Source organism: Clupea harengus, chromosome 21, assembly GCF_900700415.2.
Source record: "Clupea harengus chromosome 21, Ch_v2.0.2, whole genome shotgun sequence".
In the NCBI taxonomy this organism is placed as follows: domain Eukaryota; kingdom Metazoa; phylum Chordata; class Actinopteri; order Clupeiformes; family Clupeidae; genus Clupea; species Clupea harengus.
The window spans coordinates 5,002,554-5,026,864 of record NC_045172.1 but is presented as its reverse complement, the minus strand read 5'-3'; the positions used below and the strand labels follow the sequence as shown (position 1 = coordinate 5,026,864).

The 24,311-nt window shown below is 43.2% G+C and overlaps 1 protein-coding gene across 1 annotated transcript; it reads left to right on the top strand.

Annotated features, from left to right (window-relative positions):
* The first annotated feature begins 10,814 nt into the window (after positions 1 to 10,814).
* LOC105894530 (C-X-C chemokine receptor type 1-like) lies at positions 10,815 to 13,389 on the top strand. Its single transcript, XM_042702873.1, has 2 exons — positions 10,815 to 11,130; positions 11,422 to 13,389. The coding sequence occupies exons 1-2, from the start codon at positions 11,124 to 11,126 to the stop codon at positions 12,504 to 12,506; spliced, it is 1,092 nt and encodes a 363-aa protein (XP_042558807.1). The 5' UTR covers positions 10,815 to 11,123; the 3' UTR covers positions 12,507 to 13,389.
* The last annotated feature ends 10,922 nt before the right edge of the window (positions 13,390 to 24,311 follow it).

The window sequence follows — 24,311 nt, the reverse complement described above, 5'->3', positions numbered from 1 at the left end:
AATCTAAAGGTCCATTCTAATGTTTGTTTGCTGCAGCGGTTGTTTTATTTGATGTCATTTGCGCAGGGGTGCTCAGACTTCCGGCGAATCCTCCTTAAACTTCTCATTTCTCATCCATCCATCATTATCTTTGTAATCTCCATGTAATCTCGGTCACTGTTGGTAAGAAAAGCCTCTATTGAAAAACTCTCCATAGTGCTTTTGACAAGGATTTAGGGTTGAAAGAAGAGGTGGTGGTGGTGGTTGGGGGGGCAGTATCATCATCATCATCATCCTCATCATCATCATCATCGTCATCGTAATCATCATCATCATCATCATCATCATCATCATCTTTGAACAATAATAAAGACTTCAGTCACTCTGTTACATTTCACCCAAACATACACCACACATACACCAAACATACACCAAACGTACACCATACCAATGATCTCACAGTAAAAGGCCTGTTCTCACGGAACTTTAAATATTAACCCACACTCATCACAGACCAGCCTTTGAAGTTGACCCGGGGAAATCCCCAAAAGTATGGCCTTCCTTCCTTCAGGCATGTAGAGTAAGGGTGTAATATAGACTACCCCAGAGGCCCCACCACCAACAGTCCACATAGGGGCAGAGGGAGGTCGGTGACAAGAAGGGAGGCAAGGAGGTCTAACTCCTCCCCAAAAGTTGAGTAAATAACAAACCCCTTCCCCCCTGAAGGTTATCGGAGGCCAGTTTGTGCATGTGACAAGACGGCTGCATCTCTATAGGACCCCTACGGAAGGAGCAAGAGACCGTTAGAGCTCCGGACTGCTGACTTGATGTGCAGAGCTTGGGATGCACGAGATCAGCAACCTGTGGCATGGGATGGACAGAACAACTGGAGGAGATCAGACGGGGTTGAGGAGAGACAAATAGGAAAAATCATTGGAGGACATTTATTCATGGGGGGAGTTCTATCCACAGGTTTGGATTAACAAAACTCCTCTGATTCTGTTGCTGTCTTTTGACTGGACCAGGGGGTTCCTCTCTGCTCTACATGTATGTCAGCTCTCCCTGCTTTGCATTAACTACTCAGCAGAAGTCTTGATTAATCACTGAAAACACCTGATTTAGCCAATCAAGAGCATTGAAATTACACTGAAGTCAATCAGGTACACTTTGAGTAGGGAGAGACAGATCTTCAGATAAGGGAGGGACCCTGAAGGGAATCTGCTTCTGGATTGTGGACCAGTGGAGGTCACTGCTGTCACTGACATCTCTTGGACCGTTGAGAGACCTGAGACCACATAGAGGTCACCTTCAGGATTCCATACCGTCGGGGGAGACCTACACAGTCTCGTCGTCACGGTAGTGGACCACAGCGTTTTTCTCCTTGCACCTTGCCCCCCTCCTGACATTTGAAGCATTCTCTTGGTCTGCTGGCTTGGTGGACCACCTATTTGGTGACAAACAGCAGAGGTACTGTGTAGCCTGCCGAGGATACCAGGAAGAATTAAATCAGTGGCAGTGTCTGTGCTATCAGTGGCTTCAATTAAAAGCCAGAAAAACAGTTTTTTCCCCCGATGTTTTTATGACACCTGTTTGTTACTTTTATGCCCAAGTGATTACAGGTTTCATTTATCTTTACTAGCACCCTCTCAGAGCCTTCATTAAATAACAGCGAAGACAGAAAGAATGCACCTGTGAGATGCTTCGTGTGGGACAGCTACCTCAGATGTGAAAGATATGGAAATAACAGGGATGGTTCCGGCAACATATCCGCCTCGGGCGCCACACCGGAGTCTCCACACAACCACTTAAATAGCTGAGCGCATCAAGAGATGACAGACAGACAGGGTGACCTATTACAGTAAGCACTTTGGCATTTTTTTCAGACCCAGATACTCCACACCGCCATATACACACACAGAAATATGCAGACGTGTGACATAGCGATGAACCAACCCTGCTATCTGGCTGCCACGTCCCTGCTAAGGAGGTTGTTTCATAAGGTTGTTTTGAAACTTCCTGGTACCCGTTCAGGGGGAGACACTGACACGTATCGCTGTTTTCCCCTGTCGTGCACTATATGCAAATTCTTCCTCCAAAAATATTCTAATCCCCTCGTATGACCATATTTGGCAGACACACTCTACCAGTGAAGATCCAGAGCTTAAAATCAGACTCTAGTCTCTACTTCACCGGAGTAGAATACTTGCTTAAAGTTCTGCAGCAGAGGACAACGAACAGGATGCAAAGATGCTCTCTTCAGGGTGCTGGTGAGGATGTAGTTGCCCTCAAACAGCTTTGTGAAAACTGAGCATCACAATTCAATCAGAATCTATGGGCCACACAGTACTCTTCATGTGTCAGCATGGGTGGACCTTTCTGTCAGCATGCCCTAAGGATTGTACGCAAAGCATCTTTCAATGTGGATGTACTTTTGACTTGAGTTCTGACCTGTCAATCACAACAGCCATGATGACGTAACAGCTTCGAGAAGGCAAAGCTTTCACTGTGATACCTTTACAACAATCTGTTTCTCTCTCTCCTTCTCTCTCTCTCTCTTTGTCTTTTCAGTGGAATCCAAGACCCTCTGAGAAGCATGTTTGGACAAGCATGCAGTCTGTATGGCTGTCTTGCTCTGGACCTTATGTACCTTCACAGCGCCATACTCCAGCAGCTCTGTTGTGGAACTTAGGCGAGTTGCTGATTATAGCCTCGGTACAGTCACTGCTGGCTCTGGATATGTATCACATATCATTGGTACAACTGGAAATTAGCTTTTCAAAAACCGCAACAGCAAAAACAAACAAAGCCAAGAGTGCAGCAGGTAGCTGAGATATGGAGAGAGGAGTTAGACATGGCCTTAGGTGCAGAAATCTGATTACAGTGTTGTCTTTGTGATCTGCCTCAGGTCTTATATTACTCAGGACTGTCACTCACCAGCAAAGCAAACAATGACTGTCTGGCAAGAGCAGTGTTGACACTGTCACAACACATTTTCTTTGAAAATACAGGCAGACTACATACAATACATCTCAACATCAATAATGGAAACAATTACGTCTCAACATCAATAATTGTTACCATGCATCTCAATATTAGTTTTTCTTGAGTGTCAAGACACATTTCTTGAAATTATGCACCATTTCCCAAAACTCTAAACACACATGCACACTCATCTTCACAAACATCAAACTTCCACGTCAAAGCCAAACTCACACCACACAAAAGTCATCAAATACAGATACACTACAAAATTGCCATTACACACTGCTGAGATCAAAACTCTACCGTAAAAACCTATTATTGCAACGAGTCATCATTTTTACTTCCTCCATGTACTATGGTACAGTAAACTGAAATTCAGTGAACATGTAAATGTACTGTAAAAATATGGAACTGATACGTGACGAACATAGAAAACAATGGAATATTATTTCCATATGTTTACTACTATAAAAAAAAAACAGTTTGTACAAAAAGAAAGGGCTTTGTGGATCCATTGTTCCAAAACAAGTGAATTGACCCCTGGCTCTTTTATCTATTCATCCCGAGGTTCTGATTGGTGTGTGACCAATTTTGACTCTTAATGTTTCCACCTGTAATGACTTGAGTTAATGATATTCAATAACCAGTGCTTACTAAATAAGCACACGGTGCAGCCAGTGATATATGAAGGTTTTTGCACAAAAAAGTTTAATACATCTGAAACAGGGGAATAGTGTTTATAGTTTTGTGAAATGAAAGCGTGTAAGCGTATGTAAGCGATCAAGAAAAACTGTAACAATGGTAACAATACACGTAAATGTCAAGATGTTAACAAACTGATGAATGATTGGACCTGGATTACTGTAGTTAACACTTCATACATATTTTTAAGTTTGCACTATATTTACAGTTTTTCACAATTGTTTACACACTAAAATTGCAACTTGAAATGCAATCACTGTAACCTGAAACTCCATAAACCAAATCCAAAAGCCAAATTTGCAACATTGCAAGCACAAGTTCTGCTTTACACTCAGTTTTCAATTCTAGTCTTAAAGGAGATCAGGGCCACATTGGTTGACCATGCGCTCAACCATGGATTGAGGGAGGCTGGGTCCAACCTGAGTCACTACACAGTTGCATCTGTCATCCGTACGTTCAGACATGAGAACCAGTGAGTTCCCTACTGTCTACACCATGAGAACCAGTGAGTTCCTTACTATCTACACTATGAGAACCAGTGAGTTCCCTGCTATATACAATATGAGAACCGGCAAGTTCCCTACTGTCTACACTATGAGAACCAGTGAGTTCCCTGCTATATACACTGAGAACCAGTAAGTTCCCTGCTATATACAATATGAGAACCGGCAAGTTCCCTAGTATATACACTATGCTACTGCTCTTAATGTAACTACACTGTAGTATACTGCAGTCCAACACCATAGTAGGCCTATGTTAGCGATTGTTGGCCAATGTTACAGTAATGTAATAATTTTTTTTAGCTTACTGTAACCAATCATATATCATATATTTGGATCTTCTGCAAAACTGAGACGACCAGGTGGAAGACACCGGCTGTTCAAACCAGAACAGGAGACCAGGGGCAGTCATCGTGAAAAGTAAAAAAAATAAATATATAAAATAAAATTAATATTAATATTTCTCTACTGATCTGTGCTATAAATGTCATTTTTGCATGATTCCAATCATTTAGAGCATTTTTATAATCAAAATCGCTGAATTTGCGCATGTCCTGTTCAAACAGACAGGAGACAGCGAGACGGTGAGGCAGTGCCTCACCTCAGATTGCGCAATCCCTCACAAACTGGGTTTAGCGCATGCGTGCGCATGCGTAGAACCTATTTAGTCTTGTTGATCTGATGTCGCTACCCGATCCTATCCTCTACCCGATCCTAGTCCATGCTCATGCGCATGCGTCACTTTGCAACATTGTCGACAGCGAAGCCGCGCAAGCGTCACAACGACAGATCATAAGATTGCTGGTTTCAATCATACACATTTATATCTATATTTGTCTATGGTTTCAATCATAGAAGACAGCGAAGACAGCCAGTTTTACCGAAACATGACCATTTATTTAAAAACGAGAGAGATGGTTTCACTATGGACTAAAAATATGAGGTGGAAGATCACACTGTCTATCCCCAGTTACACTTTGAGGGGTACGTACATTGTACAGCACAACAGCAGTAAAATGAAGACTGCTCAAATAGTCTGAGCCAATTAGCTTAAAAAGGTTTTTACCAAAATATTACATTCAATATACCCACATTATGCGTTAAGGCAAGCCCCATATGTTGACGTTGAGCCTTATGCTCTAAACCGTTTACAACATAATTAAATATTACATTAAATATACCCACATTATGCGTTAAGACAAGCCCCATATGTTGACGTTGAGCCTTATGCTATAAACCGTTTAGAACATTATTAAACATTACGTTAAATAAACCCACAGTATGCGGTAAGACAAGCCCCATATGTTGATGATGAGCCTTATGCCGTAAACCGTTTGTGTCTGAGCATGCGCACGAGCATGGACTAGGATCGGGTAGAAGACTAGGATCGGGTAGCGACATCTGAGATAAAACCGCATTGAAAAAGCACGGAGGTGAGGCACACAGTACCTCTGCCTCAATGAAGGGGGCGTGCGTGAGCCCACCGGTCGGGTTTATGCTGGTGTCGCTACACGATGGTAGTCCTTTGGGGGATCGTAGTCCCTCACATTGCGCATGCTCAGACACAAACGGTTTACGGCATAAGGCTCAACATCAACATCAACATATCTGGCTTGTCTTAACGCATAATGTAGGTTTATTTAACGTAATATTTAATAATGTTGTAAACGGTTTAAACGTCAACATATGGGGCTTGTCTTAACGCATAATGTGGGTATATTTAATGTTATATTTAATTATGTTGTAAACGGCTAACAGCATAAGGCTCTACGTCAACATATGAAACGAAACTGGGGAGAGACTTTTTGATCCTCCACCTCATCTGTTTTGTCCACTGTGACATCTTCTTTGTTTTTAAATAAATGGTCATGTTTTCAAAAAACTGGCTTTCGTCGCTTTTCTCCATGATTGAAAACGGATCTGTCGTTGTGACGCATGCGCGCGCGGCTTCGCTGTCGACAGCAGTCGACAGTGTCGCAAAATGACGCATGCGCAATGTGAGGGACTACGATCCCCCAAAGGACTACCATCGTGTAGCGACAGCTGGTTCTGCCGTTGCTCTTCTTCTACACTTATATTTGACCGTGACTGCAAAAATAGAAGATTCTATTGCTAAGCTAAAACATTTCTCAAAACTGGACTTTCAATCAAAACGTGAAGTGATCAATAAGGGGAGACCAATGCCGGAGCTAAAAGGTATGCTTCAAACGACGGGACAGAAGATAACTCGATCGACTTCTCACATTCAAAGCCAAATTGCTATGAAAATGTTTGGAACCCCAAGAATACATTTGGTTTTGGACGTACAGCGGCAGCTCCGTTGATTTCCCATTATTTCTCTTATAGGATTGTTTAATGTCTATGTGAAGCCATTTAACATCACACAAGTGGTTTTGATCACTTTGAACCCAAGACTGCTTTTTATTGGTGAGCTGATTTTGAGAAATTAAACTTAAATTGCAGCTAAAGTTGTGTTTCCTGGTTGCTATCATTATCCAGTTGCTACGCTAGCTAATTAGCTAGCTAAGGAAACTTAATAACCTTAAACGATTTAATTGGAAGAGTTCATGAAATGATAGCTGGTTATCTAGCTGATGTTATAGTCTCCTCGATTTAACTCTCAAAATTATAATGGGAAAAGGTAGAAACCCTCAGGGTGCTTGTGTAACTTTGTATGAAAGAGTTCATATTCACAAGTTCATATTCACAAGTGCATATTCACACATATTAACACGAGTTCATCACAAACTAGCAGCTGCCAACTGTATGTACCTTACCTACCTATACCTGTGTAAAGAATGCTGATATGAAAAACAACCAGTAGTCAATGTGCAAGCTGCCAATTGAATGGTGATTTAAGATACTCTATTGGGTTTATGTATTTGTAAATCTCAGTGCCTCACCAGCCACGAACCTCACCGCACGTCACTGGAACACAGTGATGGCAAAATGTACCTTTAGACTACAAGAAATCCAGAACTACCTAATTACGGACAACACAGTATTCAACTACAGATGGACTTTCGCAAGAAAGTGCGAAGTGTGATTGCTCAACAGAAGCAGACAATCGCTAACCCTCGCCCAGCAAATGGCAGATTACACAGCCATAATGCCGATTATTATAATGATTTAATCTGGAACACAGGAGCATACAGCACACTGTACACTTTATGATTACAGTTTTTTTAAAGCTGCTTACACACAAAATCTTTACACATCACACAATTTCTGAAACCTGTCACTCAAATAGCAAAATCTGCAAAACCAAACGCTAGACATGTTCTCAGAGTTTTCAGTTTTGTAAAACACTTTTTGCAAAATATTACACACATAGTTCACTTTCACAGCCCCTAAACACTTTGCAAGGCACTGTCCCTCAAAATGCAAGACACACATACCAGTTCCAAAGGAGGTAATTGGTTGTGATGTTAATGAGTGGCTGAAAAAAAAAAAAAAACTGGTAGTAATGTTTTGTGTGCTCACTGTTTGCCTTCGTTTCAGATGCCTTGGCTGTCACCTGCAATCAGGTGACAGCCAAGCCTTGTGATTACCTGCAGGTGCCAGCTGCCTTTAAGCACTGCCCCCCCCCCCCCCACACACACACACACACTGCAACTGCTTACCTGGCGGAAGGACAAGCACTTTGCAGTACATTTTCATTTTTCCCCTACCTAACTAATAAATACACTTCTAAACTAAGTTTTGGTTACCGTGTTCTCATTATGTTGCTTCCCTACGAGCCGGGTCGTAACAGTGACCACTTGAAAAACCCATGGGGAATGCTCAACTGGGTAGTTCATTCGGTGTTATTATACGGATCCTCAGAATGCCGCAAATAGTCCCATTGGTTCGATTAGGTCACCCCAACACCGGATATTTCTGTATATTGACCGCTGATATCATTCCGCATTCGGTCTGTTCACTTAATGTAATGGAGATTCATTATAACATGTAGTCTGTTGACTTAATGTAATGGACATTCATTATAACATGTAGTCTGTTGACTTAATGTAATGGAGATTTATGGTAACTTGAAGTCAGCAAGTGATAGGTTGCTACTCAACATTTCTTACTGGGAGAGGCAGCATTGGCAGACGAGATAGTAGGCCTACAGTGCATTGGTTCTGTTGTTTTGTCCAGATGCCAACAAGGAAACATATTAACATAATATTCATATCTCAACCTGTTTCAATCACTCGAGTCTACGTTTCACTAGTTTGCCTGATGCCAACAAGGAAACCAATATTCATATCTCAGCCTGTTCCAATCACCCAAGTCTACGTTTCACTAGTTTGCCTGTCCGAATGCTTGGTTTAGAGCTAGTGAAAAGGAGGAGAAGAAGGAGAAGCATTTCAGTTGTTTCACAACAAAAATACCTACTCCACCTTGTGTGTTGTGGAGCCTGGGAAGTCATTGTTTCAGACAGCTTTGCTAAGTCCATCTGTCTCTGTTTGCCTCTGGCTTGAGGTTTTAATGAGGCACCTGTGCATTCTGTACCTATAGGAATGCTCTCACAGATTTAGAGTTTCAATCTATTACTCATCTTGTCAGCTGTCTTTAGTTGAGAGACGGGAATTCCCATTTTCACATCAATGAACAAGCTGTTTGGACACACGCACATATGCACACACACACACACACACCCACACACCCACACAGACACAGACACACACACACACACACACACACGCATGTACAGACACCCACACAAAAACACACACACACACACACACGCCCGTGTGCGCACACGCATGTACAGACGTCCACACACAGGCACGCACACCCATACACACACACATGCAGCACATACATAAATAATAAACAGAACAGAATGCCCACACACATGCTGGAGGTCACTCCTGCATCCACACCCAGATGTTTACAGGTATTTGCTACCACTGTTACAATGTGTGACTGCCTTTATGGCCTTCACAGAACTACAGTCTTATGGTCCTCACAACATAGCAGTTGGCTGTGGTCTGACCTCCTGCCTGAGGGCTTGCAACATCACTATAATAGGAGTGGGTGACAAACTGTCCTACTTAAAGTGAATGACATGTCTTTGGACATTTTTGAAATTTCGCGTGTAAGAGGCCGCACAGTCAGTTTGTCAGTAAAATTACAAAGCAGACCAGTGTGACCAGTTAATGGCTCATGACTGAAACATAAAAGACTAGACAAGCAAACATTACGAAATCTCACAGCTCAGGAAGAAACAGGAAACAGAAAAAAATCGGGGTGGGTCTGGTGAGAGGGTTCTGACTGAGCCATCCATAAAAACTCCACCAGCCGCTTAATAATACAGAATGAAGAAAGACGTCCAAAACAAGACCATCTGGTCTGACTATTGGTCTGATGGGGTGGGGTCTGGGGGCAGTGACAGCAGTTAATCACGCTCCAGGGAATGTTACTGCCCCACACACACCCTAGCCCCCAGCCGCACCATTCTCCTTTCTGTCAGAACCTCTGTTGCTCAAGGGAAAGTGTGAAAGTGTGCCCCCTGTCTTTCAGATGTAACAATGATTTGGAGACTAGCTGGAATTATTTTTTTCCCAGCTAGGTTCCCCAGTCTAAAGCAAATCAAGGGGTCATATCTCTGTTGATTCTGGGAGAAATGAGGTCTGTTTGTATTGTTTTTGAATGTTGCGTAATCCATAAATGGACTGAGGGAATTTTGGATGATGGGACTGAAAAATGGCTTCCTAATTTTAGAGTGGTGTGCCCGTTTATCCCCAAAATTCATTAATGGACCAAGTTCAGAGGTCTCTGTCATCTTTTCATCAGTTCATTACAATTTCACTGATTATAATTATCTTAATGTAAACGTCAAGTTTCTTAATAATAAACAAACACCATATGATGGTTTTCATAAATGCAGGAAAAACATAGTGCTGATGCTGGAATTGATGAAACACTTCTACCTACTGGTCAAAATCGGTCATACACGGAATGCATCTGCTTTCAAATGACCATTTATCAGATCATTACTATCTGTAGCGCAGCAAGGAAGGACTCGCACACAGAGAACAAAAAAGGAATTCAGACTGGACTCTGGATTTAAAATGTTTCTATTTGTTATTTTGTAGGGTTGTACAGACAGTAAACAAATGTGCATTGAGTGCACTGAGTGCAAATGTTTCAGTCCACGACTCCAGAGAAAAGATACAACTGGTTCATCATCATGTCTTAGTTCTCTAACTAGTTCATCATCATGTCTTAGTTCTCCAACTGGTTCATCATCATGTCTTAGTTCTCCAACTGACCTTTGATTTGCACAGGTTTGTTGCTAAACCTAGCCTACTTCCTCACTTGCACAATATGTTTCCATTTTAGCTTTCTTCACAATATCCGTTTGTCATTAATGTGGGAGGAGACAGAGAAAATATGGGAACCCATGAAGGCTAATAAACATTTAATGGCTGAAACACACACCTAACTTGTACAGACATTTTCACTTTCAGAGTTACTCTGTACAGCTCAACAATGCTCCAGTAGCCACCGCCAAGATACTGACTTAAAAGTGATTCACTGATTTCACTAGTCTAGAACTCTCCGCAGATAGTGGGTTCTGTTCACATGCTCTGTGGTTGCCTGGAGGTCTGCTGGGTTGCCAACAGTTGTTGAGAGAAGTGCAATTAATAATCTTCAACCAATAATAGCTTTTATTTCCCACATGAGTATAATGGAGAGCTGCTGTTTTTGTAATCAGTGCAATGAAACCAAATAACCAGATGTAATAACAAGTATCAAATACCAAGACAATTTCTATTTTTCTCACTCAAAACACCCAAGATGTCGTCAGTTATTTAGTGTTACTCATTACAGGACAACATGAATAAACAGGAAGTCAGGAGGATGTGTATGCAATCTTTATATTGGGCAAAGAGGAAATGTGTCAGGGTGTTCTGTGAACAAACTCAAGGCACTGAGAGGTGCGTTCCCTAACTTCAGGCAGAGGAGATGGCAGGTGAGGAGCTTTTTGAATTGAAGAATTGAATTTGAGTTTTTTCTGGGTTTCCAAAAAAAAGACATGCATGTTCTTAGATTGGCTTTGCTTCTTCTCATTCTCTAACTTTGCTGGTAGTGACAAAGAACACTTTCTGTGATGTGAATGATTTAATAATAGATTATAATAATTTATACATTCATTATTAATCAGTAATAATCATTTTCTGCCAATTTGATGATTACTGACAATTATCGGATGAACATAAATGACCATTCATTTAATGATTTGACCTTTTATTGCAATCATCAGTTAGCATGGAGGCGCTGGACTGGTACGAGGAGCTCAACTTCTCGGAGCACAGCAACATCAGCATCGATGGGCTGAACGTGGATGCCTTCAGTTGCCGCACGAAACCAATCCCCGTGCTGGCCGACGTCTTCATCTGCGCGTTCTATGCGCTGGTGTTCCTGCTCGCCATCCCCGGAAACCTGCTGGTGGGGCTGGTGGTGGGCTCCAGCAAGCAGCGTCTCTCCCCGTCCGATCTGTACCTCTTCCACCTGGCCGTGGCCGACCTCTTGCTGGCCCTGAGTCTCCCTCTGTGGGCCGCCTCAGTGCTCCGCGGCTGGCTTTTCGGCGGGCCGGTCTGCAAGATGGCCAGCATGCTCCTGGAGGTCAACTTCTACACCAGCATCCTGTTCCTGGTCTGCATCAGTGTGGACCGCTACCTGGCCGTGGTGCGGGCGGGAGACGCGGCAAGTGCCAGTTGGCGGGGGCCCGGGAGCCAGCCGCGGAGCTTCGGCGTGTGCGCCGCCGTCTGGGCGTTCGGGGTCCTGCTCTCGCTGCCCGCGGCCCTCCACAACGAGGTCTTCCAAGTCGCGGGGAAGGAGATGTGTAGCGAGCGCTTCAAGATGGACGGCACCGCAGACTGGCGTCTGGCGACGCTCATCCTCCGTCACCTGCTGGGCTTGCTGTTGCCCCTGGGGGCCATGCTGGTGTGTTACGGCGCCACTGTGCTGCGGCTCCTGCGCACGCGCGGCCTGCAGAAGCTGCGCGCCATGCGCGTCATCGCCGCCGTGATGGCCGCCTTCCTGCTCTGCCTGTGCCCGTACCACCTGACGACGGCCGTGGACACGCTGATGCGGGCGCGCCTGCTGGAGTTCAGCTGCGCCAGGCGGCAGGCTGTGGACCAGGCCGTGAACATCACCCAGATGCTGGCGCTCTTGCACTGCTGCATCAACCCCGTGCTCTATGCCTTCGTCGGGGTCAAGTTCCGCAGCAACCTCCAGCGCCTGCTGAAGAAGGGGAGGAAAAGGGGGGACAGGCCTGGGACGACACGTCTCTTCAGCAGGTCCATCTCCAACATATCCACGGATGGAAGTGTGTCACTCCTGTGATGGACAGGGGAAAACACCATGGGCCACACTGTTCAGGGTAAAGCACTTATATTGCAAATGGTTTAATGTTGTGTATTATTTTGAATTTATCTGAAAGTTTTATCATACATTGATGTTTTTCTAGTGCCATACACCAGCTGCGTGTGTGAACTGATTAGATACAAAGTTGACGTGTTGAGAGACTACATTTAGTGATGATGTTGATATGTGCTTGAATGATCCATTTTTTAAATGAAATAAACAGAAAGTTCCTGGCCCTATGGTTAAGATAGGGTTTTACCGCCACCTAGTGGTTGAACCTATTTTAGTGGCTTAGCTCTTTCTGTTGTGACACCAGTATGGAGAGCAAAACTTTCTGTGATGTCTTAATAGCTCTAAATGTTATTAAACTATTAAAAACCTTCTACTACTACTACTACTACTACTACTACTGATTCTTGACGCTTCAAAGATAGAAGCATGAAACATTGAAATGCTTCAGATAAAATGTTTAACAAATAATGTTCTGTTTTTGCTGTACAGGCACAACAAATAAAAATTGCTCCATATTAAGAAACTGGCTGACTTATTGAGAGAAACTTTTTCTTTCATAAAACTTTAACCAAACGACAGACTTTCATTACACAAGCTCTGATTTTCCTGCACCTGTATGAAAAAGGGAAGCCCTGTTACAGGAAGTGATTTCTCCACTTGTGATGATGCACTCGTGACTTTGAGACAGTTCCTCAATCACTTATATCTCCCAGTCGAATCACTTCTCTCAGTGTCCTTTTAGATGACCTGATAATGTAATACATAACCTCTTCTTACAGTAACCTTCCATGATCGGCTCAACCGCTTCAAAAGAAAAATAACTTCACAGTATGCAGTATGCAGTATGTGCCAAACAAAGGTGATCATAACAAGTGATACTAATACAATTTATCTACATGTACATTTTGAGGGAACAAGGCGGTCACCCCACTTTTTGGGATGTGGGCTGACTGGAGTTAGTGGTGAAATGGGGAAAAAAACACGGTGCATGAGATGATGTGTTCTTAGAAAAATATACTATCATTTATATTGCTGGGGAAATCTCTCCAACAGTCCAAAACACATATACAAAACAAACAAACATATATTCGTACTCAAAACGAATCAACTAGTCCAGGGGTTTTCAACTGGTTTTGTCCCAGGGACCACCATTCTGACTAGAAAGTAATCCACGGCCCACTGATGTGCCTGCGCGCGCGCGCGTGTGTTTGTGTGCGTGCGTGCGTGTGTGTGTGCGCGTGTGTGCGTGCGTGCGTGGAGAGAGGGGAGACCTGTCAGTGTAATATCTGGGCATGGTGAAGTCCACACAGCCGGTCTATTCGTGGCGAAATGGTAGATAGCGACAGGCTCATATCATTCTCTGGTTCAAGCTTTGCCCTGTACTTATTCTTCAAGTACGCCAGTGTAGAAAAACCGCTACCACACAGGTACTTGAAAAGGCAAAAGACACCTCATTGCATTTGCAGCAAGCTCTGGAAATTCTGTCTGGCAACTTATCCAGAACTTAAGTCATATGAAAATCACGCAACATCTGTTGCACGTACTCAATAGGCTTGGCATTCAAGAACGTGATGCGTCTCCATATGCCGCAATAGTTTCGACGGCTTTATGGCTTCAGTTGACAGTAATGTTGAACACACGAAACACAGTAGTAGGCTACCTCCTCTCCTGCTCTGTCTGTCGTCACTGTAAATCCATATTTGATGTATTCCTCATTGTGTTTTCTTTTTTGACTTTGTTTCCCTGTATCCTTTGAACGTGTAGCTTTGTTGGAAGCCTGTCCCTCTGTCGTGGCAGCCTGTCCCTCTGCCACTCTCCTCACTAAAAACCGATCCATTGGTGCTTCTGACCAGCTAACTCGACGTTAGAACGAAATGTTAGCTAAGGACAGTAGATAACTTCAGTCCTTCACCAAAAGTATTACTTTTTCGACTAAACTTCAAAAGCACACGAAGGCTATGCAGGTGCTTGTCAACTTTGGGCGCGAGACTGTACGTTATGAATAATATGCGTATGGCGTGACGTTAGGCACGCAATGCATTAACATTAGCAAAGCACAGGCTACCATAAACTGGATTAGGTGCAAGGCTACATTCGGTCAGCGTGAATCTCCTTTATATTATTATCAGCTTGTTTTATTTTTCACGAAATTTTAAGAGTAATCTGGAAATGTGTTGAAATATCAAAGCGAATTTATAAAAAATTAAAAAAAAATCAATGGTGAACTGAACATAGGCTCATCATGTCGCGGACCTCCTGCGATGCTGTCGCGGACCACCAGGGGGCCGCGGACCCCCGGTTGAAAACCCCTGAACTAGTCAATCAGTATCCAAACAGTATTCTCAGTATTTACTTCACCTCACATCAGGTAAGTACGCCTTCTCTTCCACCCCTTCTGAAGGAATGAGGCACCCTTAAACAATACTGCCCATTGGATTAAATTGGACCAATCAGCCCCAATTGGACAGAACCATTTCAGTGGGGTAACCCTCCCCACAATAGTCCTATAGAATACCTAATACATTGCATTAACAAATACAGAAGCCCATCACCATGTTCACCAATGCACCCATAACCACTTTGCCCTGGAGCATCTTTGAGAGCAGGATTTGTGATGTGCTAACTCAGGTCCACGCCGGCCCTGATACCCCACTAAGCTGATAATGAGGCTGCTCCCTCAGTGAAGACAGACAGGTCTAATCGATGGTCGTCAGGTTTCTGATGCCCTGAAAGGAATCATGGCCTCAGCTCTCACTCCTGTGCCTAGCCATGGACAAATCTCATTCTATCTTACATTCTTTATCTACTTCCTTCTCGCTAACTTATTCAATCTCTCTCTCTCTTTCTCTCCCTCCCTCTCTCTCTCTCTCTCACACACACACACACACAGACACACACAGAAACACACAGACAGACGGACGGACGGATGGACAGACAGACGGACAGACACATGAGCATGAACACACAAACATTTGCTTCTCTCTCTGGGTTTCGGTCTCCTCTTTAGCACTCTTTGCCTTTAGTCATCATTCATCTGCTTGGGGTGTCCATTTGGGCTCTTAGGGGGTCAGCTCTGTCTGAGAGGACTGAGTAAGGGTGTCAGCTCTGTTAGTCAGAGGGGAGTGGGTTAGGGTGTCAGCTAAGTCAGTCAAAGGGTAGTGGGTTAGGGTTAGGGTGTCAGCTCAGTCAGATGGGAGTGGGTTGGTGCATGTCTCCTCTGTGAAGCCTCAGTGAGCTCCCTTGAGTGTCAGTAGTATCAGGTGGCCAGGACTCAAAGAACCAGATAAAATCAACTACATTACACTGCTCACCATGATCACAAAAAATGTGATCAAATCTACTTCCTATATCTTTTTTTTTTCAATTTTCTGTAATCAGTTACATTACGATTGTGAAAATTCAATGCTGTAGTAGAATGCAAATGAAGTATTTACTGCAGTAGTTAATATGAATGAATATGCTGATGGGTTCATGGGTTGTTTCTGAGAATAATGCAACGATTAATGTTAAGTGTAATTTATCGCTTGGCATTAACGTACCATGAACACCAGCATTTACATACAGTTCAATAATAATAAAGTTCAATTAGTGCAAGCAGTTCAAGTAGTTGACTAGTACAAAGTTAATCAACTTATATTAACGATTAACTAATTGATTAACTGATAAATAAAAGAATATTAATTAATAAAAACTTGAAGTTACAATCATTTTATTCATAAGGTTTCTTTAGCCGGTTCAGTCTGTGTTTTACTACAATCACTCATGACCACCAGGCTAATTTAGCACAGTTGAAGAAAACCCTTAATGGACAGGATCTGAAAAAGTGATATGTTTTGGGTTCGGTGAGGGACAATCACCCACCACCTGAGGGGATGAGTGAGATGGGAGTCAGCCTCTCTAATGGGGTGAAATGTCAACACAGTTTCCATTTCCAGCTATTCATTTAGCGGACACTTTTACCCTGAGAGGCTTGGGTAGAGGACATGCCAAACAAAAGTAGGTTAAAAAGAAGCCATTGAGAGTAAGCTTTACAGTTCCAATCAACCTGACATGAGTGCCATTGAAAGTGTAGAGTAGAAGTAGAAATTGGAGTAGAAGTTGAAGTAGAAGTGCAAACAAATAGAGCAGGTAGGAAAGGATTTTTTCCCCAAAGGTTTCCTTCCTTGCCCCATCCATGAGTCCTCTTCAGGCTTAAACCTGAGCTCTTTCCCCATGCTTGAGTGGCAGAGGTTGGATGCTGGGTGTGTGTTGTCGGTGGTCGAGTGACCTCAGTAAGACACTCCTCAAGATGACCTTTGCCCCTTTTTTGACAAATGGCCACGAGGAGCCCCCCGAGGATGGAAAGTTGCGAGATGACAAACAGTGACATGATTTCAACAAACCCACCCAACACTCTGAAGTCACCATGGAGGAGGTGAGGGCTTGAGATGGATCATTGTACTGGCACTTCACCACCCACACGAGGCCTCTCTACTGCAAGCCTTGTGGTGGTGTCTCTATTGATGAATATAGAAATAATCTTTATTGATACCCAGACCATCACACTTCAGGACTTCAATAACAATGAACTTTGATCAAAACAATATATTTGTCTCCTTTAATATACAGACATGGCAAAAACGCTTGAATGATTTTGAGTGATGTTGGATGGTCTTTGTATGTATATGTGAGTGATGTATTTCGCTCCCGATTTCATCCTGTGATTTACTCTTAACATGAATCATTGCAATGAGCCACTGGCTTGCAATGAGCCAGAGAGGAAAACGAGCAGTGAAACGTGAGCTTCCCGACCGGGCCCTTTTCCCATGGCCCACTGGCTTTGAGACCGTCAGACCGTGTCATCACGTTCCCCTCGGCCCCCCCGACACCGCCGGGCACGCGCTGGGCGACGGGAAGTGTCAGGTGACCACCTGTCCTGTCACCACGGCGATGTGGTGTTGACAGAACGTGATGGCTGTGTTGTTGCTTGATTTACATATACATTTAGTCGCTCTGCAGACATTTATGTTCAAAGTGAGGTACAACAAGTGAGGTAACCAAAACAACTGTTTGAGAAGAGAACTGAAAAGTGCAGAAAAGTGCTGTTAAGAAACACATTTTTAGTTTAACTGCACCCAAGTGTCGGATAGCTAAGAGGAGAGAGAGGAGGAGGAGGAGGAGGTAAAGGAAGGAGTTGGGTTTCAATTTAAAATCAATAACAATAAAAATGAATAGATTGTATCAGTGTGAAAACAGTGTGACAACATGCTAATAACTAGGAAGACAGTTTAGTAAAGTGACTGATCTGTTGCAAGGGCAACTAAGTAACTTTTGAATTCATGAACCAGTTCAGGCACCTCACAGGACTGTGTGTGTCTGTGTGTGTGTGTGTGTGTGTGTGTGTGTGTGTCTAAGCTCACATGTGCATTGTGTGGATCAGCTGCATGTGAAGGTGGGTGTGTATGTCTGTGTGTTCATACATGTTCCAAGGTGCAGACGTACATTGAAAACATCATAAAACTTAAGTGCCTGGAAACACCAAATTCAGCCAATGGCAACCGATCCACACACACCCACACCCATCCACCCACACACCCACACACATTCCACTGATATTTGTCCTTCTGCATCAGAGGTGTCTGGACAGCTACAGTCAATAGACTTCTAAATTCCTTGGAAGTCCAATTAAAGCAACACTATGCAGGATTTTGCTTCTTTTTGACACATATTTTTAAAGGCAAAGAGTGTTGGTATCATCCTCAAATTTATCTTGATATTTTTACCATGTGAAGGACACATAGATACACGCTATACACTGCTGCTATGCATATAAGAAAAGCTTTCACAACACATTGCCAACTATGTCAGAAAAAGACTCCATTTAACATGCTAGCAAGCTTTTACCACAAGCTTTTACCACCAGCAAGCTTGCTGGTTTTAGACCAAAACTCCTTACTGCTACAAGCAGTGTTCTTCTCTACTGGTTGTATAGCCCCCTATCCTTGCAGTGTAAGGGTCACGGGGCAAACAGGCTCTGTGTGAATCAGTCTCTAAGGTGCCAGTCATGACCCGCTCCTGGTGCCAAGAAACCCCGACTTGGCCACTTGATGCGATTCCCATTTCATACACGGCCCAGTGTTCCAGCGCTCCAGGTACTGCACTGAACAAACACGAGCGGGCTCCTCGCCAACACGCACCTCACACAAGATCCTTCTGCTTCAGCCTCTGGAAGAGGTAACGTTACTTTTTTTTCCCAGTTATATTTTAGAGGTCTGGAGACCACTGTAGGGAAATGAGGCTTCAACAGATGGGAAAGATAAAATTATTTTTTTAAATACAACAATAATACAACACCTTGTGAAGATGGAACTCTTCATGGGAAGATGGAAAGCGGGGCTCTGTGATTTGGACAGAAGAGTCAAATGTTCATTCCTATATGGGGTGTCTTCGTCACACACACACACACGCAAAAAAAATGTATTCGAATTATATGGATTGGTAGTGTAAAGAAGTGAAGAATAGATTTTATTTTAATTACAGTATGTGTCAATAAATTTAAACAACACTGAGAAATGAAGAGAGTGCAAACAGAAAGACAAACAGACAGACAGCGGTATGAAAAGAACGGGGGAGAAGCATAAATGCCAACTTCCTCCAGGAAGGAAGTGTTCACTTAAACATTTCCTTATCAGCGGGTCCTTCACGCAATCAACTTATGCGTCTCCTGCATGGAGTAGAAACAAGATTAAAACAATATATGAATATGTTTTATAAATAAACAACTGTAGGCTTTTGTATGTGATGCATATTAGTATGAAAACAACTGAGCTCATGGCTGAAATTTTCCCTTTTTTGTCAGGAGCATCTGATATTTTCATTTAGCTTGCATAACAGTCATTGCCCATAGTGGAAAGTCTGATGCAGAGATAACCTGGGGACCCAAGTTCCCTAGAGTGCTCACACGCCCATCGATTCATTATGTACAGAGTTAGTGAGATTCCCATCACTGCTAACACTGCTGGAACTTCACACGTATACTCATACACAGACACACAAACATGCCCCCCCCCCCCACACACACACACGCATTCATGCATGCATCAACACATACAGAATCACCACAAACACACACGCACTCTCATACACACATACACATGTGCAAGCATGCACACACACGTCTCATTTAGACAGTGTAGTGGAAAAATCCCAACACACCCAGGAGGGTAATAAAATATTTTTCTGGACGATGAGACCGTTTTTCACAGGGTGTATGTGTGTGACCTGAAAGTATATTAACCTCATAATCAAACATTAACCTCATAACGGCTGGGACCAAGAGCGAGACAGAGAGAGATCAGCACCCTTTCTGCGCCGTCTCCGTTTGCGATATTAAGTAAGCAGACATGTTTATTTTTAGACTCATAAACAATATCAGTATGGAAGACCTTACTTTTTATAGGCCCATTCGTTGTCTATGTATTTTATCTAATCTTGGAGGCCTTCATAAAATCCTATGTTGTTAACCATTTACTACGGACCACATTGTTGTGGGTTTCTTTTACGATCAGTCCATGATTTGTTTATTTTTTCTTTGAGATTGTTGGGTGGTTGTTGGAAGAGTTTGTTGGTTGGTGGACCAGACAAAAACACAGATAAAGATAAACGTCTATTTATGTGGTGGCCTAAATACACGAACAGATCAGAGCTCCACACTGAGCATCCCCAGGTGAAAGGAGAAGGCTGTACAGTGCTGTTATCCTAACATCAAAGGATAACAAACACCATTTTTGGACCTAATTCTCCACACCTTTTTCCAAGTATCTTGTTCATCTAACTGTAGGTATCAAAATAATCCATAGTGTATCACATAGTGCCTACAGGTATTTTTATGAAACTCTAGATCTTTGGGACTGACTTGGGCAGCCAATGCTGATCGAACATATATGTATTGTTTTAATAGTTGAGAGAGCCGACGAACGGGAGTTTAATTACACTTACATATCAGATTATTTCTCTTGTGTTTTAAACTACTTCTCATTATCCTGCCCCTTCCTAAGTAGCGGGAAAGGAAGGCAAATGCGAAATTCCTCGTGGAAATAGAACACTGAAACGGTGTCAGAACTCATGCCTGCTTGTTTAAGCGCGGTGCTGAAGCTGAAAAAACAAACAAACAAAAAACCTTGCATCTCAAGACATCAACACGAGCTCAACCCTGCGGCCGTGCTTCCTTACCTGGAAGAAAGGAAGGAGTGCTAGAATGAGTTCAACTGAGCTCCGTTTCATGATTTACTCCGTTTGAATGGGTCTGTATATAGAAGACATTTGACCGATCTCTCCGGATGGGATGTACTGTGAGTTTTATTTTCTGTGAAGACGACTGTCTGCAGATGCCTTTCGATTACGAGGATGACAAAACGAAAAAAGAGAGAGAACTTTTGGCCAAGGTAAGAAGCGACTTTGGTCTTTCCCTGACCCAGTCTGTCTCATTGGCACGATATGCGAAACTCCTTAGGAAGCATATTTGCACACACTAATTGTTTACTTGTAGCTTAGAGGCTGCTGCACATAAACTTTGTTCGACTGCCTTGTTAAGTGTTGGCTGAACTATGCTAAATGTCATCACTTAAGGCTAATTATTTTCGAACTGGCTTATTGGCTTCACCATATTATGACGTTTGAAACTGCCTTTAGCATGCTGTTTGTCAGCACATTATTGCACAATCATCTGCAGTATTTATTTTGAACAGTATTTTGGAAGGAACATGTTTGGAAATTACACATCAAAAATCAGGACGGCACATGAATTGTTCTTTATTTTGCTTCGCCCTCTTCAAACGAAACTATGAAGTTATGTGGAGATTCAAAAAGTAATATTTTAAGTCTCTGCGTAGGCAAGTCTTGCTACCACCTTGCGTAACAACAAGTTTCCATTTGCCTAAATATCTTCAAGTAATCTGCCAACATTGTTTGTATGGGATCTCTGAGCCTGTTCTGGTTTAAACCGTGTAATGAGGCATGGGTAATCTCTTTGAGGGAGATGAGGATGAGAATTGATTGGCTGTAAAGTCACATGTTTGACCTCCTTGCTCTCATAGGGGTTGAGTACAGTGGGACGTTTAGTTTAAAAAAAAAAAAAAGTCTGCACACAAGGAATGTCAGTCACTCACTCATAACAAATCAGTGTTTTAGGTTAGTAGCAAGAGTCATTATTTAAAAAAGTGTAACATGGTAACATTTAAATGTGCCAATTCACTCTATTTGTAGGCAGTGAGCATAGAGACATTATAACTGTGACATATAAAGTCATCCCATACAAAATGTCATGTTTTTGAGTGAAGGGTTCAACCTATCAATTAATAAATATATAATTTCTCACTCTGAAATCTGAACACCATAGATGAAGCCTGTCCATGGGCCTATTTGCATGTGTGTGTGTAGTGTTAGTGAGTAAAACAATATGGAGTAGGTTACATGTATGTCACTTGTGTTTTGCTCACACAAAATAGGGTCATTATCCATCAATGTGCATCCATCCATTAATTAATTAATTAATTAATTAATTCATTCATTCATTCATTCATCCATCAACCCATCCATTCATTTACTCATCCACTCATCGAGCATTTACTCAAAGGCATCAGTTTGTGAGTGTACGTACACCATAGCACTGGCAGGATGAAAGAATACGCCAGTGCATACCTACTCAAGCTAATGTTCATCATATTCAGTCCTTGTCTGTAGTTCATTTTGTAAGGACACGGCTGCTAGTTCTGATCACTTCATTGGCCCGTGTTTGGTTGCCTCATCTCCTTTTCCTCCTCTCGCATGTTCTGCTCATCTTTGGGCAGTTAACCGCCTCCCGTCCCGCTAATCTGCCTTCCCACAAGATTATCAGGTGTTTGGAGCGACACAGATCCTTGCTCCTGGTGCTTGGGTTATCAGCACCTGCCGTCTGGGACCTGCTCACTCTGAGTGTGGACCTTTGACAGGCTCCCGTGATAAGGAAACCTCTCTCTCTCTCTTTCTCTCTCCCTCTCTCTGTCTCTCTGTCTCTCTCTCCATCCCCTGGAGTCACCATGCACCATGGCTCCATCTATGTTCCAGTCATCTTTTACCTTAGAGAGCAGGGGAGGGGGGCTCAAAATTAGGACTTCGTAGAGGACGAGTGAAACCTTTCCAGGCCAAGGCCCTGGAGAGACCGCCATGACATTGACAAATGAAGGTGGGGAAAAGCTGGAAAAATGAACTGATGTGTGACAAATGGATATTAATGATAGAGGATGAGGAAGTGGTAGTCAGACGTTGGCCGATGTTGGACGGAGGAAGCCGAGCCTTCACCATGACTGGCAGCGACTCCATTGTGATTATTTATTTGGTATGGTGTCGGTGTGCAATTGATGAAAAGTGAAACCCTTTGACGCAAATCAGTTTCCTCTGCCTAGAGGGTCCCCGGACAAGGCTATACAAGAGCAGCATGTTGCAGGTGTTGCCTTTCCCTCCAAGTCCTTCCTGCTAGTGTTGCAAGTGAAGGTGCCACAGATAGATAGATAGATAGTTGGATAGTGAATTCTTGCCATTCCCAAAAACGACTATCAGAATCCTGCGCTTCTGATCTAAGTTCTCCTCTTCCAAGTATTACCAAGGTGACAGGGACAAGACCCCTTATTCCCGCCAAACTCTACCCCCTTCCCACTCCCTCCAATTCTGCAGATTTTGTAATTATCTGATAGGGAATGTCCAGATGGGTAACTTTCCTACAATCCCTTGCCACATTCCTCTCTCCAGACAGCTCCAAGGAAACAGTGTGGTCTCTGTTGTACCGTTGCCTTGGCAACTCAACCCCCTCCTCCTTCCCCCTCTTACCTGATACCTCCCTCTCCTTGTTGGCATGGGCCCTGTAGCACCCCCGTCCACAGGAGCACAAAGGAGCAGGTTTCCCTGGGAGAGAGGCACCATCCTTGTTCCATTTGACCCAGTTGAGATAAAGGAACTCTGGCTCGCTCCCCTACAGAGACTTCCTGCCTCAGAACACCAAAGCATGATTAACCCCTTTTAACCCATGTCGTTTCTGAGGGTCTGCTGTGGGTGTTAGGCTGCAGCTGGTCAAGGGATGTCAAGGGAGTGGTAAACCACTGGGTGTGTGGTCCACCTTCATTTCCTATTTACAAATCCCACCGGTTATATATAAATATGAAATACAACTGAAGTGATGCACATGCAACGGATATATAATCTAGATCTAGTACCTCACTTTTAATTGATTTTAAAGGTGGTTTATGTCTTATGGTCTTCTTATAGCTCATGATAGCACCTGCTATACAAACAGTAGGCCCTGCACATGTTTCTTATCAGCATAATGCCACATTGGCTTTATCACTGAAACATCTCTGTCCGATGGCATGCCTTGTTGATTACCTATTGCTGACCAATCAGAGACAAGCTGAGTGGAGGTGGGGATATTGGGCTCTGATTGGTTGCTTAGAGGGCCTGAAATGCCACTGCGGAGACTGTGAATGTCTGTGGAAGTGCTTGTTTACATTCAGCAGTGTGTCTGAACATGCTTCTCTGTCATCAGACAAGTCTGGCCCCATTCAGAAAGGGAAATAGATGCTTATTAAATTACCTACTTTACCATCAATTCTCCCGCCCCTTCCCCTCCCTTTCCATGAAACTCCAAACAAATGTTTGCTTTAAATAATACTTTGGACGGTGATTGAAAGAAATGTGTAAGAATGTAAGTGGCATTGAAGGCTGATGTGAATGTTAAGGAATCATACCACTTTTGAAAAGTCC